Below are 19,732 nucleotides of genomic sequence, written 5' to 3'. Positions count from 1 at the left end.
CTCCCATCGTTCAGCAGCATATTGGTCTAGGAAGGCTGCGTCTCTTCCATGCTTGTCCTTTTCAAGTGCACTGTAAACAGCCCACGGTTTTCCACTGTAAAACAAGCAACAAAAATGACATAAGTGTGCATTCCACTTACATGTTAGGAGAAGGCTGATTACTAATGAAGCAAATAAAGGCCAAACTTCACTTTGACAAATTTTCTGTCCAAACTGGAGCACCAGTACATCAGTGTGAAGTCACGGACTTCAAAGTATTTTTTTTAATTGGGCCGCTTCAGCACAGGAAAAGTACTCAGAACCTACCTCTGCAGTTGCACCTGTGGTACCACCAGAATGCAATGAAATCCTTGTTAATTGCTAACAATTAAATAGTCCCGAGTAGATGCTGTCAAAATCCATGACTTCACTGGTAGCTGCTGCAAGAACTTCAATGTGAAGCCAACGTACGGCCTTTTATTTTGCGCATTTTCTAGCTTACCAAGGCTCCCCTCTAAGCAAGGTTGACCCTTTCAGCATCCAAGAAATGCACTTTGGCAATCTGTCTTTAATTAATATTTCCCTCTAATGCCCCTTACCATGGTCCTGACAATGACTACTTGGTAGCTCTAAGTAATGCCTTGGACACTTAACACCAGTGCCGGTGAGAGCATATCTATACAGTGCTCAGCGATTCAAATGCGATGATCCGACCGCATGGCAGCCGGCGGTTTTTTGTGCCACTGGTGAGCACTGGGGGGCCAAATGTAGTCACAGTGTGCCACAAAGGCTCTCACTTTTATTGTATGCCACAATGCAAAGCTCAATGTCCCCAGCACCAAATGGCGGTGCAAAAAGCGCCAGCACACTAAGTATCGCATTTGAATCACTGTGCACTGTACATGCAGAGCAATGTATAAAATTTGGTTCCCACCTGTGCACATGCAAGACCACACAAAAACATGCATTATGTCACCTTGTTTATGAGGCCACTATGTGCTGCTACATTAAAGGGCCCCTCACCAGGTCTGGCCATTTTGAACTGACAAGCACAGCGCACACAATGCGCATTCGCAATCGTGTCTGCTAAGAATTGCATCGCTATGCGACGCAGAAAGAGCAGAAATTTCAAACTAAACACCGTTTGCCTTTCTCCTCATAGGTGATGTGCTCCAAGACTGGGGGATGACATATATCAGCAAGTGTGCCTACGTACACGTATTGACCCTTTACGCAGAGCAGTTTGTTCTTGAAAAACGAGATGGCGCTTTCGGCGGCGCGGCGCACGTTGCCTCAGCAAAAGTGCACGAATACAAAACCATATACGCCATAACAGCTTCTGCCCTGTTTCTGTGCGATCACCTCTTGAAAATGCAACTGGGTTGTCGGAACAGCTGTCGAAAATGCTGTCGGAACAACTGTCGGAAATGCAACAGAAGACATGTGCTATGGTTGGCAGCAAAAATAGTGATTGGCACATTAAGGAAAAGAATGAATTTGTGTAACCAAGTTCATGGACCACTGCTACATACGGACAGCCTGTGTTGCCAGCTCTCCTCAATGCATGACTATCCTCATTAATAAAAATATTTCACTCATCCGCAAGGGTTGTTTCGCTAACCTCCAAAAAAAAGAATTCAACCCCGGAATGTCGGCAAGAATGAGTACCGCTCGTTAAACAATGACAAAGGAAATTTCGCATACATCCAAACTCGCATGCAACCTTACGCACACTCTATCGCCAACATATCAAAAATATGCGAATGGGCGCACACTTGAATCAATGCGCCAAAGCATGGGTGACAGCGACTACACCGCCAGCACATTAATCGTCAAAGCTGAATGTTTCGTGACGCTCCAGAGGAGTAAGCAATTCACTAGTGATAATTAATACATCTTTGCTACAAGCTATTACAAAGTACAGAACAGTTACGTTCCATGCCTTGTGTGTAGCAAGAACAAATCTATTGCAACTGAGCCCACCCTTGAGCGATCAGGCAGGAAATAATCAGATAGTGACCGCACCGACGAACTTCACCGAGTCAGAAACGTGAGAAGCCGCTGCTTCAACGCATTTGCCAAATAAAGAATGAAGAGCAAAACACACTGATCCTGATTCAATTCATAAGCGGAAACTTTGGATAACTTGGAATACATTTTTAGCCTCTCTTAGAACAAGCACTATATACGCTGCTCATGCCATTTGAACAAACCTTAATGAGCTCCAAATGCACTTTTACATGTCCTCTGAAGCTGTGGCCAAAGCTTCATGTTGTCCACCCAGTCAGCGTCTACGATATCTCCCCAAACAGAGGTTTCCTGAGCCGCACTGGGCATCAGGTACATCCATGGTAAACACAGAGGAAATGGAGGCGGCTGTAGCAAGCAATGGATGCGTCACCACGTGATCAAACATGGCAGCGCCCAGGGGGCCGCAGCGAAGAGGGTCATCATACTGTGACATCGCTCATAGCTCGTAACACTTCGAGAATTATTCAAGGCAACATCTGTTATTTGTGTAATCTGTTGCTTCAACAGACGAATTAAAGTTTAGAGAAATAATAAAACACACAAAACAAATGTTTGCATCTTTTCGTTTTACTTCCCACCGCAGCCAGAGAGATGCATTTCCATTTCATCTGCTTGTTCCCATGTCATGCCGTCGCACGAGCTGAGAGCCAAACTATATAATTTTCTATCGTGTTCCAGCACTCGATCATGCTCTATGATCCACTTGCATCTGCCTCAGTATTCCTGTGGCACTGACTTATACCACTAGTCAGGTGTTCTCTTGCAGAGCGTGCAAAATCACGCGCTACGCTAAAAAAGACAAACACAACAGGTTGCGCGCGCGACCATCAACGGAAGTGTTGCGCAAGCAAAAAAGCAAGGAGAAAAAAATATGAAGACGTATGATGTATGCGCATGATCTATGCATGACACGATCATCTAACTCCGGTATGGGACAACGCAAGAAAGGGATTTTGCTAGCGGAGGCTAGACGGGGCAAGCGAAGAGAGTGTCCGGTAACACTGGCCTCCTGAAATCATGGGTTCGTGACACTAAAATATTTCTATCTAGGCTATTAATGAACTAATTTGAAAAATTCTTGAAGCAGAACGCTCCTGAGAGGGCACATAACAACTTCCAGCATATAACAAAAATTTGCTATTTGGCCTGGTGAGGGGCCCTTTTAAGGCATGGTTACCAGTCATACAAATCTTAAGATCAACTTAGCAGTTTTAGACATTAGTCAATTATGAGAGATTCATAACATCATCATCATCATCATCATCATCATCATCAGCCTGGTTACGCCCACTGCAGGGCAAAGGCCTCTCCCATATTTCTCCAACAACCCCGGTCATGTACTAATTGTGGCCATGCCGTCCCTGCAAACTTCTTAATCTCATCCGCACACCTAACTTTCTGCCGCCCCCTGCTACGCTTCCCTTCCCTTGGAATCCAGTCCGTAACCCTCAATGACCATCGGTTATCTTCCCTCCTCATTACATGTCCTGCCCATGCCCATTTCTTTTTTTTGATTTCAACTAAGATGTCATTAACTCGCGTTTGTTCCCTCACCCAATCTGCTCTTTTCTTATCCCTTAACGTTACACCTATCATTCTTCTTTCCATAGCTCGTTGCGTCGTCCTCAATTTGAGTAGAACCCTCTTCGTAAGCCTCCAGGTTTCTGCCCCGTAGGTGAGTACTGGTAAGACACAGGTATTATACACTTTTCTCTTGAGGGATAATGGCAACCTGCTGTTCATGATCTGAGAATGCCTGCCAAACGCACCCCAGCCCATTCTTATTCTTCTGATTATTTCCATCTCATGATCCGGATCCGCAGTCACTACCTGCCCTAAGTAGATGTATTCCCTTACGACTTCCAGTGCCTCGCTGCCTATTGTAAATTGCTGTTCTCTTCCGAGACTGTTAAACATTACTTTAGTTTTCTGCAGATTAACTTTTAGACCCACTCTTCTGCTTTGCCTCTCAAGGTCAGTGAGCATGCATTGCAGTTGGTCCCCTGAGTTACTAAGCAAGGCAATATCATCAGCGAATCGCAAGTTACTAAGGTATTCTCCATTAACTTTTATCCCCATTTCTTCTCAATCCAGGTCTCTGAATACCTCCTGTAAACACGCTGTGAATAGCATTGGAGAGATCGTATCTCCCTGCCTGACGCCTTTCTTTATTGGGATTTTGTTGCTTTCTTTATGAAGGACTACGGTGGCTGTGGAGCCGCTATAGATATCTTTCAGTATTTTCACATACGGCTCGTCTACACCCTGATTCCGTAATGCCTCCATGACTGCTGAGGTTTCGACAGAATCAAATGCTTTCTCGTAATCAATGAAAGCTATATATAAGGGTTGGTTATATTCCGCACATTTCTCTACAACCTGATTGATAGTGTGAATATGGTCTATTGTTGAGTAGCCTTTACGGAATCCTGCCTGGTCCTTTGGTTGACAGAAGTCTAAGGTCTTCCTGATTCTATTTGCGATTACCTTAGTAAATACTTTGTAGGCAACAGACAGCAAGCTGATCGGTCTATAATTTTTCAAGTCTTTGGCGTCCCCTTTCTTATGGATTAGGATTATGTTAGCGTTTTTCCAAGATTCCGGTACGCTCGACGTTATGAGGCATTGCGTATACAGGGTAGCCAGTTTCTCTAGAACAATCTGCCCACCATCCTTCGACAAATCTGCTGTTACCTGATCCTCCCCAGCTGCCTTCCCCCTTTGCATATCTCCCAAGGCTTTCTTTACTTCTTCCGGCGTTACCTGTGGGATTTCGAATTCCTCTAGAGTATTTTCTCTTCCATTATCATCGTGGGTGCCACTGGTACTGTATAAATCTCTATAGAACTCCTCAGCCACTTGAACTATCTCATCCATATTAGTAATGATATTGCCGGCTTTGTCTCTTAACGCATACATCTGATTCTTGCCAATTCCTAGTTTCTTCTTCACTGTTTTTAGGCTTCCTCCGTTCCTGAGAGCATGTTCAATTCTATCCATATTATACTTCCTTATGTCAGCTGTCTTACGCTTGTTGATTAACTTCGAAAGTTCTGCCAGTTCTATTCTAGCTGTAGGGTTAGAGGCTTTCATACATTGGCGTTTCTTGATCAGATCTTTCGTCTCCTGTGATAGTTTACTGGTATCCTGCCTAACGGAGTTACCACCGACTTCCATTGCACACTCCTTAATGATGCCCACAAGATTGTCGTTCATTGCTTCAACACTACGGTCCTCTTCTTGAGTTAAAGCCGAATACCTGTTCTGTAGGTTGATCTGTAATTCCTCTATTTTCCCTCTTACCGCTAACTCATTGATCGGCTTCTTATGTACCAGTTTCTTCCGTTCCCTTCTCAGGTCTAGGCTAATTCGAGTTCTTACCATCCTGTGGTCACTGCAGCGCACCTTGCCGAGCACGTCCACATCTTGTATGATGCCAGGATTAGCGCAGAGTATGAAGTCTATTTCATTTTTAGTCTCGCCGTTCGGGCTCCTCCACGTCCACTTTCGGCTATCCCGCTTGCGGAAGAAGGTATTCATTATCCTCATATTATTCTGTTCCGCAAACTCTACTAATAACTCTCCCCTGATATTCCTAGTGCCTATGCCATATTCCCCCACTGCCTTGTCTCCAGCCTGCTTCTTGCCTACCTTGGCATTAGTCGCCCGTTAGTATAGTGTATTTAGTTTTCACTCTACCCATCGCCGATTCCACGTCTTCATAGAAGCTTTCGACTTCCTGGTCATCATGACTAGATGTAGGGGTGTAGACCTGTACAATCTTCATTTTGTACCTCTTATTAAGTTTCACAACAAGACCTGCGACCCTCTCGTTAATGCTATAGAATTCCTGTATGTTACCAGCTATATTCTTATTAATCAGGAATCCGACGCCTAGTTCTCTTCTCTCCGCTAAGCCCCGGTAGCACAGGACGTGCCCGCTTTCATAACATCATCAGTATGTATAAAGAAAAAAATTTGGACAACTTGAACATTTCATGTCAGACTACTTCAATAACAACTATGTCATAACTCACAACAGAAGATTAATCCAAGTTTATTTACAAAAAGGACGTTTCTCAGGCTATCACCAGTGGGGAGTGCATGACAAATTATTTACTACTGATGAAGGGATGTAGAAATGTTGATATATAAGTACTTATAGAAAGGGCTGTGTATGAAATAGACACACATTTGAACTGAGTGAAACTACAGCAATACACCTCGAAATCCATGTAGGTCTTAAACAGCGGGTAAAACAGAAAAAATACAGGTTCGGTTCGGGTTCAAGCTACTTCAACTTTGTTCTGGTTCAGTTTCCAGTAATCAAAAGCTTTAACAGTTTGAGAACTGGTTCATTGTGTCAAACCGGTTGACGAGCTGGACCAGCGCAGTGATTCTGAGCCTCAGCATCCCACGGTGTCATGTGACATGGTGCACGTAGACTATTAAACTAGTTTCTTGTGCACAAGTTTCTTATCTGGAAAATTTACTGAATGATGTTGCTAGCAAACGGAAGACAAGACAACTTTTACGTAGTTTCCAGCATGGAAATTTAATGTTACATAGCTACAGCAAAAAGATATGCTTCCTCTAGCTGCAACTCAAGACGCCTCACTTTACAAATTTACCTCCTGACACCAGACTTTTGCATCTCAATTTGAACAGATACGGATGAAGGAGAGTAACAAATATAGCGAATATGTGTTACAAGCTCAATGCAGAACCATCCTCTGTATTGCGTGCATACACTACCGCCCTTAATCATGTCTGTTCTAATATAACTAATAGTCGAACCTCGATATATCGAAATATCGCACATATCGAACACTTTCTACATCACCTGGAAAATCACATGCATTTTTTATTTTTTATTTCAAACGGGGTCAGTTGTAAAATGGATATATCGAACTCCGCCACCCCAGACCATGTGCGCTCCCGTTGACAGATGGTGAGCTTTCCTGCAACACCGTCAAAGATAGCGGTGGCGTGATGGGCGTTCCTGACTGCTGTGATTGCGCCGAGGGTGCCATTTGAATGTAGCGGCATATGCACGCACCGGCTTGGCTAGTTCAACAACATCAACGACGCACTGCATTTACCACACTAACTACACCTCGGTGCCGCTGGATGGATGGATGTTACGAGCGTCCCCTTTGAAATGGGGCGGTGAGTTGCACCACCAAGCTCTTGCTATTACACTGCCTATTGTCCTACTACCTAGGTTAAAAAAAAAAACGGAAGATGAATTCCCATAACCTAATTTTCTGATTATTGTGAACTTCTGCACTGCGCCTGCCTCGCCTCGCAAGGACTGGTGGTTTGCATCCACAAAAGCATGCAACAGCGCGCGGTCACTCGGCTCACTCATAGACACCTTGGCAGATGCCGCTTTAAACTTTGTTATTGACGGCATTTCAAAATGCTTCGATTGACGGACCTGGAGATTGCAACAGAAGTAGTGGCCAAACGAAGACACTGCCGAGGTTGATCCCGCAAGCGCTGATGTTACCGCGTTCCCGACTTCAACAGAGGCTGTTGCTTTGGCTCTTCTATGCCGCCACTGCGGCTCAATAGCCGGCCAATCACTTGTGGATCGTTTAGGCAATGTTGAGGACACCATGTTTAAGCATGCGGCTGCCAATAAGAAGCAGACTACACTGCTGCAGTACTTGCAACCAAATAAATAAATACTTTGTGCGAAGCTTCAAGTGCTTATTACCTGCGCCACGATTGGGGCGCGATCAGGGATGATTATTCGGTTGTGCTGCGCGTGTTTGGCCTAGGCCGCCCCGACTGCATGCGGCTGACGAAGTCGGTGCTGCCGAGGCTAATTGTGTGCGGCGCAATCGACCGCGCGCTCACGGCTGACGAAGTCAGCGCGGCGTAGACCAACTGTGTGCGGCGCAACCAAACGTGCACTCCAGACAACGAACCCCGATTGTGCCCTTGGTTCATTGATTGACTTGCAGAAGTTATTGCGCATGTTTTAGGTGATTTTATATATCGAATTCTGGCTATATCAAACTATTTTGCGATCACCGCACTGTTCGATATATCGAGGTTCGACTGTATATCTGATAAGTGTATGGAATTGGGTACCTAGATGTAAAATAAAAAATCCAGCAGTGCTGTGTAAATAAATGCCTGCTTTGGTTTTTGCATAATTTAATTGCTATTGCCAAAACACTGCAGGTAATATAAGATGGCTTCATGGTGAAATCGACAAGTTAAACAACGAATTAAATCCTGACCTAATAACAGCAACTATATGTGTCGACAGAAGAAAAATCAGGCAAAATATATTTGCACAAAGAAAGACATTTCTCACTTAATGTGCATTGCAATGTCTATGAAGCAATAAAAAACTGTGCAGCACAACCATCATGGGGCAAAACTGAAAGGACCTTGCTATAGGAAATCTAAAGAAAAAATTTTGAATTAAATTCTTGTGTTTTACGTGGCAAAACCACGATATGATTATGAGGCACAGCATAGTGGGGGACTCCGGATTAATTACGACCACCTGAGGTGGTTTAACGGGCACACAATGCATGGTACACGGGCGTTTTTGCATTCGGCGCCCATCTAAATGTGGTCACCATGGCCGAAATTTGATCCCATGCCTTCGAGCTTAGCATCACATGGCTAAAGCCACTATGCCAACACAGCGAGTCTCTAAAAAAAGAAGGAAAAGAAAAGAAACAAGAACAACACTGCACATCTATCACACGTTCAAGACAGTGCTCATTCCTTGGTGACATTATGCGAGTGCCATGTGAGTACTTCCTCATAAACAAAACAGGAAGTTGCTTTGATTTTAGATACAGAGAGCCTCGAAAAACACGATCCTGTTTAATACCTCGAATGGTACCACCAAAAATGCCCTGCTCACTCCTTTATCTACTCAGCATGAATTTCGATTATGCTAGTGTGCTGAAGGCGAGCAGTATAATACTGTCACGTTGTAGTGACGATGAAGAAAACAGTCCCAGAACAGCGAATGACGAAACTAACTTTTTATTGGGCGAACCTGTGCCCACAAAGGCAAGTTACACTCAAAGCACAGCAGTAGCAGCTAAGACAGTCACCGATCACTGAAATCTCATCTGCGGGGCAAGCGCGTCGGCTTTCATACATGAGTCATCAAAGGTTCCAGAATAATCGCTGGTGCCCGTGTCTTCCAGAAAAGTACCACACAATTCCCATTGTACATACAATCAGATTACACAAGGTTCAGAGACAACAGAAAGAACCGTCGATAACATTCGAGAAAAACTTCCTATACATGCAGGCACGTCCTGCGCTAATGCTTAACCTTTGTTAGCCAGTGAAAAAGCAGTCACCCGAGAAAGATAAACAAGTAAACATGTCAATATGCAAGCCAGACTATTTTCTTCACGTTCATATAAAAAAAAATTTCTGCATAATTGCAGCTATCATACATGCACTTGAAGTGGTCCGGTCCGCTCGAGTCATAACATATGTGTACTTGGCTTTCTTGGGATAGTGACATATGTTGGTGTGATCTACCAGTCCTCTCGTTGGCTTGCTACGTTCCCTCCTCAAGCGCACCTTTCTTCTGCTCTGCATATCTCGTGGTGCATGTGCTCTTATTTTCTCCTAATTAGCGCAGTCAGCCTTTCTACATATTTATGGCTGGTGTTTAAGTTGCCTAAGTTAACAGCGAAACCATAAGGTTGCAACACAATAGGCAGACCTTCGAAAGCCCTTGAAGAACGTTTCTTCCCAGCTAATACGACAGAGTTTGGGACTACAAGCATCTCATACTAGGAGCCCACAATTTTGGGCATGATGCGCAACAACTTCTGCATACAAACCGCCTTGCAAGTCATGCTACAAATGAGACAGGCTCAGGCACGTACCCAGGATTTTTTTTCGGGGGGGGGGGCCACCACCACCACCACCACCACCACCACCACCACCACCACCACCACCACCACCACCACCACCACCACCATCATCATCATCATCATCATCATCATGTTTTATGTCCACTGCACGACGATAGCCTCCCCCTGCGATCTCCAATCACCCCTGTCCTGCGCCAACCGATTCCAACTAGCGCCCACGAATTTCCTAATTTCATCGCTCCACCTAGTGTTTTGTCGTCCTCGATTGCGTTTCTCTTCTCTTGGTACCCATTCTGTAACCCTAATGGTCCCACGGTTATCTAACCAGCGCATTACATGACCTGCCCAGCTACATTTTTTCCTCTTGATGTCAATTAGAATATCGCCTATACCCGTTCGCTTTCTCGTCCAAACCGCTCTCTTTCTCTGTCTTAACGTTATGCCTAGCAATCTTCGTTCGATCGCTCTTTGCGCGGTCCTTAACTTGCTCTCAAGTCTCTGCCCCATATGTCAGCACTGGCAAAATGCACTGATTGCACACCTTACTTTTCAATAATAGTGGTAAGCTTCCAGTCAGGAGCTGGCAATGTCTGCCGTATGCGATCCAACCTATTTTTATTCTTCTGTGAATTTCCTTCTCATGATCAGGGTTCCCTGTGAATTATTGACCTAGGTAAACGTACTCCTTCACAGTCTCTAGTGGCCGACTGGCGATCCTGATCTCTTGTTCCTTTGCCCGGCTATTTATGATTATCTTCATCTTCTGCATATTAATATTCAACCCCACTCTTACACTCTCTCTGTTAAGGTCTCCAATCATTTGTTGTAACTCGTCTGCATTGTTGTTGAACAGAACAATGTCATCGGCAAACCGAAGGTTGCCGAGATATCTGCCGTCAATCTTTACTCCTAAGCCTTTCCAGTTTAATAGCCTGAATTCTTCTAAGCACGCAGTGAATAGCTTTGGAGAAATTGTGTCTCCCTGTCTGACCCCTTTCTCTATAGGTATCTCCCTGCTTTTCTTGTGTAGAGTTAAGGTAGCTGTAGAACCTCTGTAGATATCATTACGCGAAGGACGAGTCAGTAAGACGAGAAACTATTTACAGAATATATTTACAACAACGGTTGCAGAGCTGACCAGTTAAATTCACAGCGCGAGCACAGTTCGTTCTTCCTCCTCTTTTCTGGAGTGGTGGCGCCTACGCGCCTCGTTGAAACAAACGAATCTCACACGCATGTAGCAATATTTTCCAAGCTTTTTACGTAACCGTTCTGTACTCCTTGATTACGTAGTGCCTCTATGATTGCTGGTATCTCTACTGAATCAAATGCCTTTTCGTAATCTATATAAGCCACATAGAGAGGCTTATTGTACTCTGCAGATTTCGCGATAACCTGATTGATGACATGGATGTGATCCATTGTAAAGTATCTCTTTCTGAAGCCAGCCTGTTCCCTTGGTTGACAAAATCCAGTGTTGCCCTTATTCTATTGGAGATTATTTTGGTAAATATTTTATATAATACTGGGAGCAAGCTAATGGTCCCATAATTTTTCAATTCTTTAACGTCTCCTCTTTTGTGGATTAGTATAATGTCTGCATTCTTCCAGTTTTCTGGGGCCCTTGCAGTCGATAGACACTTCGTATAAAGATCCGCCAGTTTTCCAAGCATTATGCCTTCTCCATCTTTGATTAAATCAACTGTTATTCCACCTTCTCCTCCCGCTCTTCATCGTTTCATGTCTTGCAGGGCCCTTCTGACCTCATCGCTAGTTATAGGAGAGTTTCTGTATCCTCTTCACTACTGTTTCTAAGTGAGGTATCGCGACTCCTCTGGGTACTGTATACAGGTCAGCTTAGAATTTTTCCGCTGCTTTTACTATATCTTCGAGATTGCTGATGGTATTATCCTTCTTATCTTTTAGTGCATACATCATGGTTTGTCCTATGCCATGTTTCTTTTTTACTGATTTCAGGCTGCGTTCATTTCTTACGGCTTCTTCAGTCTTTCTCATGTTATAGTTTCGAATATCAGTTATTTTTGCCTTGTTGATCAGTTTTGACAGTTCCGCGAATTGCGTAATGCTGTGCGGCCGCCAGTCCCATACAACCGCGTAGAGCGCAGGACTCTGCGATTCTAGACGTACTGCGCTCACCGCGAAAGCTTAGAAAAACACCCACATAAGCACAGCAGAGAAGTGGCTACGTGAGACGGTTCGACCGATAACTGTAGAAGCGTCATTCAAAACAAGCAATTGTTCTCCACTTCCGGCGGCGTTTTCCGTACTTCCTTTTTAAAGGGGTTGGGACACCAAATTTTGAGGCTATAAAAAGCATGTTGTAGGCTGCTTCCGTATGCAAGGACACCCAGAACGAGGTATCGGACGCTGCAAACATTTCAAAATAATTTTAATTCAGCTCCAAAAAGTCATTAAAAACTCCTTCTCGTAGTCCAGACCCATCGCTAGCGCGGCAGCTACTACGTCACAGAGGAGGAACGAAAATATTGACGTCATAGCACACCAGCACAAAAACGTGACGTATGATGAGTAGCGATGAAATGCCGATTACGGAGCCTGCTGAGCAGAGCAACCGAGCATAGCCTCCACTATGACCGAGCTACAGGCATATAGAAATCCTTTCTTAATGCAAAGAAGGGGTAAGGCGTGCAGACACGGACACAGGAGGAGAGAAGTCGACAACACGAACGCCGCACGGCGGCCCGCGAATGGCAAACTGCGTGCGGCGAGTTGCCGTGCCGACGGGCCTTTGCACGTTTGAGTGTAAAACAGTAGCCGGCCGACTCTGAAAGGGACCAGGATATGCGGCGTTCGTGTTGTCCGCTTCTCTCCTCGCATAGTCGCGTAGTTCGGCAGCTCGGAGCGGTCTCTCCTTCGCTTGGCCTTTCTCAATGTGAAGGCCCTTGCACGTTACCGGCACGGAAACTCGCCGCACGTCGTTTGCCGTTCACGGGACCCCGTACGACGGCGGTTTTGCTCGCGAACGGCGAGATTTCCTAGCCGTAGAGAGACGGGCCCGGGACCCATTTGTGCGGCAGCCGTACGGCGAAGCGGCCAATCAGCGTCCGAGGAGTGGTCACTCTGCGCACCGACGGCAGCTTCACCGCCTCTGATCGTTCGGCTCCACCGATATCGTGGCTAGGCCTTTTCCGGTTCACTTCGAAGCTAAAGCTCACGGCGCTTCGGAATGAATCACCGACTCTCACAAGCCGCAATGTTTTCTTACCGTTGTTGTCGCTCTTCGCAATAATTATAATAATCGCGACATGCACTTCGAATCGCCAGTTGACCTCTGCTGGCAGAGCACGCGTATGCGCGAGCAGACGACGCAGCATAGTTTTACGTCACTATTTTTTGTGGCCCACGTGACCAAGCCATGTTGCGTTTCCTCCTCTGTGACGTCATAGCATCCCCCGGAGCCCAGAAACCGAAACCGAAATCGCTCGGTATAATAATGCTATTTTTGAATTATTTATCGGATATATATGAATCCCGCTGTGTGTATCGTGCTCCCTGAAGCATGACGCAACGTTTGAATCAACAAACGCATGAACGAAAATTTTGATGTCTCCACCCCTTTAAATAAAAAGATGTTGATCCATAAATATTCTCATAAACAACGGTTAACCTTTTTATCATTCGCTTTTGCTTGCAGTTTGGTTGTTGCCTTGGCTCTCTCCCTTAGTAGATCGCTTAATTTCTCAACTCCTTGCGATTTTTGTTTCCAGTTGCCAATTTTGCACGAAAAGTGATATACAGTTAGTGAAAAACAGACGAGGTAACGGGCGACAGTCATCTTGCTTATGAATTTAACGGTTATTGCAGGGTTTCATGATGGACGCTCTTTCACATTATTTTATTTCCCACCTTATCTAACCCGTATCACGTGTATATGGTTCCGGGCATCTGCCAGCGTCGCGGCGAGCCGTAACTCAAGGAAATAATGAAGCAAAGGGATAAGTTAAACACAATTGGCATTTTCTCCGGCCGCAACTCGTTCCATGAGAGTACAGACCAGCTGAGTAACAGCCGCATCCCTCTCCTGGTCCCAGGATCAGCCTAAACAAAGAAGGTTGAACTAACAAAAGCAACAGCTATGTGCGTGACGGTTGAATAAATGGTGACAACTGAACGCATCTCAAGTTAATCGCGCGGGTGCAGAATCTATGAGAAAACTGTCCTTCACATTACAAGAGATGCCGACAACTACCACCATCTAAAAGGAGTGAAAAAGGCAGCATAATGCTGACCGATAAACAGCTGCCAAGTCTCAACATTGATCTGGCGGCGCTTTAGGAATGTGTGAGGAGTGGTGGCGTGGGTGGGGAGGGGGGGTATGCCACTTGATTTCGGGGGGGGGGGGGGGCCCGGGCCCCCTCCTGGGTACGTGCCTGGACAGGCTCAACCGTGAAACAAAAGCTGTTTTGTTTAGGATGCCTTCCTCTGCTCCATCAAACCGAAAATGCTTGAACTGTTTTGTTCCGGTGGTGTTGGGCTGCTGGGCACGAGGTCGTGGGATCGAATCCCGGCCATGGCAGCCGCGTTTCGATGGGGGCAAAATGCGAAAACACCCGTGTACTTAGATTTAGGTGCACGTTATAGAACCCCAGGTGGTCAAAATTTCCAGAGTCCTCCGCTACAGCGTGCCTCATAATCAGAAAGTGGTTTTGGCACGTAAAACCCAATAATTTATTTAAATTTTTGTTTTGTTCCAGACAGGTAACCGTCGTTATATTTTTCAGTTCAGGTTCAGGCACATATCAAGAATACCAGTTAAGGTGTGCGTTGAGTTCAGGCCAATGTTTCAGTTCAGCACCCTGGTTTTAAAGACATGCACTAATAGCCATGTAGAATTCCAGAGCCTAACAACAGTGCTTACCCTCCAAGGAGTGCTATCTGGATGTTCTTTCTAAACACTGCACTTAACGACCAGCCTGGAAGTCCACCAGGAAGGCTGGAGTCTGTCCAAATGTGCAGTGCAGTGAGTGCCTCAAGTGCCTCCAAATGGTCTCTGCACAATTTCAAACAGAGTGGAATGACTAAATCAACGGAGGGGGGAGGGAATGAAAAACAAGGAAAACTGAATACTTCAAATTATAAATCAAAGGAAGACATTTGATCTACATCACGACGTAGGCAATCACATACTTTGAAGGCCAATGTTATGGTGGCTAGAGAAGTAGGTGTGCCCACCGACTCGTCTCGAGCGTAGTTCACCACTTCTCCATATCATGTCACAAAAATGATGCTGCGCTTTGTAGAACGGTATAAATGTACTGAACAGCCCGCATCTGGCACTTCTGGCAGACGGTGCGCAGTAAATAAAGCAGACAGAGGGGGGAATTGTCATCAGTGGCCGTCAAGTTTGTGCAGTGATAGGTTACAGATGTCTGTTTTGTTATTCTGTGTTTAGAAGTTCCTGAAAGATTTGGAAGCATGCACGACAAAAATGTGAGTGGCAAGGTTAGTGGAAGCTCATCTCCGAGGACGAATCACCGGAGGTCACCTCAATTAATGGCAGTATTTCTGCTTCAAAGAATATCAACATGTACACTTATTTCTTCACTCTTAACTATAGGTCAGGGGGCCTAAACCAGCATTGTTCTTGGCTCCAACAAGAGCAAAAGTGGACATCAGCTCTGTAGCAGATGACACTTTTACGAACAGTTCCTCATACATGGCTTCACCTAGGTGGTTAATGAAGAGATGTTTACCAAAGATGCAATGATATAGTACTTCCACTCATCTCTATAGTATGAAGCCCAAGAAAAGAAGAGAGAAACATTATTTGGCACTGCGTTCACAAAATCAGTGCAAATTCATGCTCGGAGAGGACACAAGACGCTGCAAATGAAGCTACCTGTGCAAATTGCAACGACTTCCAAGATTTCTGTGCTGGCACTTGCAGAGCTTGGCAGCAAGTGCATTCTTGCCTCATGCTCACATAATCTGGCAGCGGCAGGTTCTAGGGCTACCGTATCTTCTGATGATCCAAATTAGACTACTATACCGCTCAATAATGTTCGATTGGAGGCGCTTGTGTTTCTATGCAAGGAACAGAAAGCTGCACCATAACTCTGCAGGAAAGGTAAATTCACTTGTCAAAATATACAAAATGTTGCCTTCTACGGCATCAAATGTAGTAAACAATTTTGCACAAAGGTCTAAAAGAGGCGAACAACATCTACACTTAATTATATGGGAGCAATAGGTTTGGCTAGCTACAAGTGCAACATCCTTGATCTAAACGGTTCTTACCCACTGTGATGGCTAAGTGGTTATTACTGTGCTGCTAAGGAAGAGGTTGCATGTTCAATAACCTTCCGTGACAGACATATTTTGATGGGGTCAGAATGCAAAACCATTATGTATTAAGGTTAGGTGCATGTTAATGAAATTTGGGGATGTCTCTTATAGCCTGTGTGGTACTTGCTTCTGAACATTAAACCTCATAATTTATTTATTCAAACAATACTTGGCTGTGCCGAATTTATGAAAAAAAACTATGAACCAGTTCCCAGCATAAAATTTCAAGATAACACCATACTTCTTCAAAACCGCTTAATCTTTAGTACTATTTAGGTTCTTGCATAGAAGCTAGAAAAATAATTCTAGAACTTCGTATATTTAAGTGATAGCAAAATTCCCCATGCAGGCTTTGCTTGTACTGCTCAGAATGGTATTTGAAGCATACATCATAGCTGAAAACGGTGGCACAGATAACCTCCAACACACTCTGTCTACAGCGCATACGGACGACGACCCAAGCAGGAGCACCGTTCTACTGACAGCAGTGCCATTCTTGCGTCATGATGCAGAGAAGTGGTGAGCTACGCTCAGTCGGCACATGACCTACTAAACTCCAGACCTGCACAGATCTCCCTGCTCCAGCACGCCTGGTCTAGCCCATCCCTTTTGCCACTAGGGACAGAACACACAAGCAGACGCGAGTTATAACCTGTTCACTGTTGTCTGCTTCTGTGATCTGCTCCAGCTCTCGTGCCACTATTTCAGCACGTCTTTAACCGTCTGTTTAGGCAATCAATCGATGATGAAAAATGCCGTTTGTCACATCGTATGTACATAATTATGCAGGCCCCCAACTACAAAACAAAAAGCCCTTGGCAAGTTATGCAAGTGGCTTTATCAGTATGTTTGTTACAATATGCTAATATTTGGAGGTTAAATGTAGCTGGCAGTGCGTAGCAGGTGATCAGTTTCTCATAGTATGATGTAGAGGTAATTGCAACAAGTTTTATGTGTGGAACAGTCGGTAATTCACAATGACAAGTGACTGCAGTGCACCTGTTTGTTCCTGCTATCCATATCTCGTCTGTTTCCACACTGTAGTCACTTTCTTTATGGAGAATTGCTACTTCACTTAGGATCGCGATCATGGTTGAGATGTTGCCCGTCAGGAAGTTCATGTAACAAAAGCATTGATTCTGCGTGATGCATCATACACCATCTTAAACAGCTTAGATTCAATTTCATAAAAGCTTCACAATGCATATTTTGTGGGCCAAACAAACACGTAATCAATCACTTCATCTGTTATTTATTTTTCTTGTGAGGAGCAGCGCCAAATTTCCGCATAATTTGTTTACTGTTTCACATATTATTACATAGCGCAACATTGAGTACACTTAAACAATTTTGACATACTAGTTGTCTTCCCAAGAAATTGTCACATATGCTAGCAGTCTGCCACAGCAGAAGAGCAGGTGCGCACATGCCACCCAGCCGCCCGCCGAGTAGTAGACGAACATGTTATAAAAGTGCCACCTATGGCCACTGGTTGAACGAGAGTGGGTGCAAGTGGCTCCCATAGAAGCCGGATATCTGTGCAGGTCTGGAGTTCCAGCAGGTCGTGGGTCAGCACACCTACTCCTCTAGCCACCACACCAATATGAAAGCACAGGCTTACTGACACAACTGGCTTTAGCCAACAGTTTGTTGGGCATGTTGGTGATGCATAAGTCATACAGCATTGGAACACGATGGACGAGACAGTGCAGTGTGTCTGCTCCCACCCATCTCGTGTCCAACAGGTATAGTGTGTATAATAAAAAATTGGCTGAGGTTTAATTCTTGTAAACCCAATTACCACGAGCGAAAGGTCTGTTCACCTTGGTTTTGCAAAGACTATGCACACAGTGTTTCATTAAAGTGAGGACACAGTCTTTCACACACATTACACACGCTGCCGAACGGGTTGTCCATGAAGCCACAGTGAAACCAGGCCGTCGCAGTCGAGCTTGCCGCCAGCCAAAGGGCGTGGTTCGTCAAACGTTCATTGTGGCTGCTGTTGCTTATAGCTAAGGCTTTGTCTCCTTCTCCTTGTTGTTTGTGTTGCTGAATGACGGCAGCGGTTGCAGTAGCTTCGATCTTCGGATGCTTCCGCGCTTGGCAAGCTTCTCTATAACGTGCTAATCTGGCCACCCTTTGCTCCAGTGTTTCAGCAGGCAACTTTGCCTTTGCTTGAGATTTCACAGCCTGCCGTCTAGCTATATCTACTGGATTGTTGAATTCAGCCTGTCACTTGCACTGAAGCGCACGCACAGACGGCCCAGCCGGCCCACCGTCCAGGACAATACTGTGCGACCAAGCGCCAGCGAAGCAGCCATTAAACCCTCGCCTAGTCACGTGGTACCGCAGCAGCGAGGCTCTCTAGAGCCCCGTTTACATGAATGCGACAGTGGCGCATCGCATTTCCAGGCGCATTTGGGAAAGGCGATGCGACGCCGTTTACATGTAGCGCCTTAACTCTCGCGAGAACGTAGCGCCACACGGTGTCATATAAGGGAAGTGCATCCGACTTCCGGTGTAACTGGTTTCTGGTAGTGGGCCGAGTGCACGTTGGTGGTTGAGTGCCGAGAAATAGACAGTTTTAGTTTAGCGTACGCAACCTATAGTGTACGCTATACGCTATAGTGTAGCGGACGCGAAGCAGCGTACGTTTTTTGCAGCTTTAGCTGGCAAGCGAGATCTTCGGATCTCGGAGGCCATATGCGGTCGTTGCGGCTATTTTCCGACTCTAGCGATAGGTAGTGCTGACATCTCGAATGTTTCTTTCGTTAGGCTTCGACTCGTTCGAACGAGAAGCGATCTCGAAAACACCACAAGGTAATCCATAATACCCTGTCGTCGAAGCGGCCTGAGACTAAGCGAAAGCTGTTTACACAGTCATTTGCTGCGAACGAAGTGCATTTTACAAAAGCAACGCCAAATTCAATTCGAAGCGGGCAGCCGGGACCGCTGCCATGTTGGTCGCTAATTCCTTCCCATCATTCCTAATGCGACGATCCTGCGTTTACATGCTCCACGAGAGTCGACTCGCGTCCGTAAATCTACCCTCGCCTGGTGCATTAATGCGATGCGCCTTTCTAGCGCATTACTGCTGTTTACATGAATGTGATGCGCAAGAAATGCGATGCAATGCGACACTGTCGCATTCATGTAAACGCGGCTTAGGTGGCATTGCAAGGCTCTGAGTGAGCGCAGCTGCGACACCTCTACGCAGCGGATCCCGTGGCATGACGTGACACCTGCCACACTTGCACTCCGGTGGCTCAACGTCATCGTGACACGCTGAATGACCTTGCGGGACATGGCGTAGTAGAGTTTTCATTCTAAAACAGCTGAAGTTCACAAATCTGGCAAGCATCACGAATGCTTGGTGAATGCAGCTGCTTCAGCATGCTAGGATACAGCAATTCAGTTTCCCTTATAACAACGACATGAATTAAACTTCCTATAAACTCAGCAATGCAAAATGCCTTCATTCATGCAAGGTGGGAAAACGACAGAAGTCTCCCATTCTTGCT

At 45.4% G+C, this 19,732-nt stretch overlaps 1 protein-coding gene across 4 annotated transcripts in view; it reads right to left on the bottom strand.

The window, feature by feature from the left end:
• Positions 1-19,732, bottom strand: part of mrn (general transcription factor IIH subunit 4 marionette) — a 58,336-nt gene that overhangs the window by 36,140 nt on the left and 2,464 nt on the right. For 3 of the 4 annotated variants that reach the window (XM_065436748.2, XM_065436745.1, XM_065436749.1), the window contains exons 3-4: positions 14,785-14,916; positions 1-94 (exon numbers count right to left, since the gene is read on the bottom strand). In XM_065436748.2, coding sequence (XP_065292820.1) covers positions 1-94; positions 14,785-14,916 — 226 coding nt within the window. The remainder of the gene's footprint in view (positions 95-14,784; positions 14,917-19,732) is intronic. The other variant, XM_065436747.1, reaches the window with a different exon arrangement.

This window comes from Dermacentor albipictus, chromosome 1 (assembly GCF_038994185.2).
Source record: "Dermacentor albipictus isolate Rhodes 1998 colony chromosome 1, USDA_Dalb.pri_finalv2, whole genome shotgun sequence".
In the NCBI taxonomy this organism is placed as follows: Eukaryota; Metazoa; Arthropoda; class Arachnida; order Ixodida; family Ixodidae; genus Dermacentor; species Dermacentor albipictus.
This window is presented reverse-complemented; position numbering and strand designations above follow the sequence as displayed.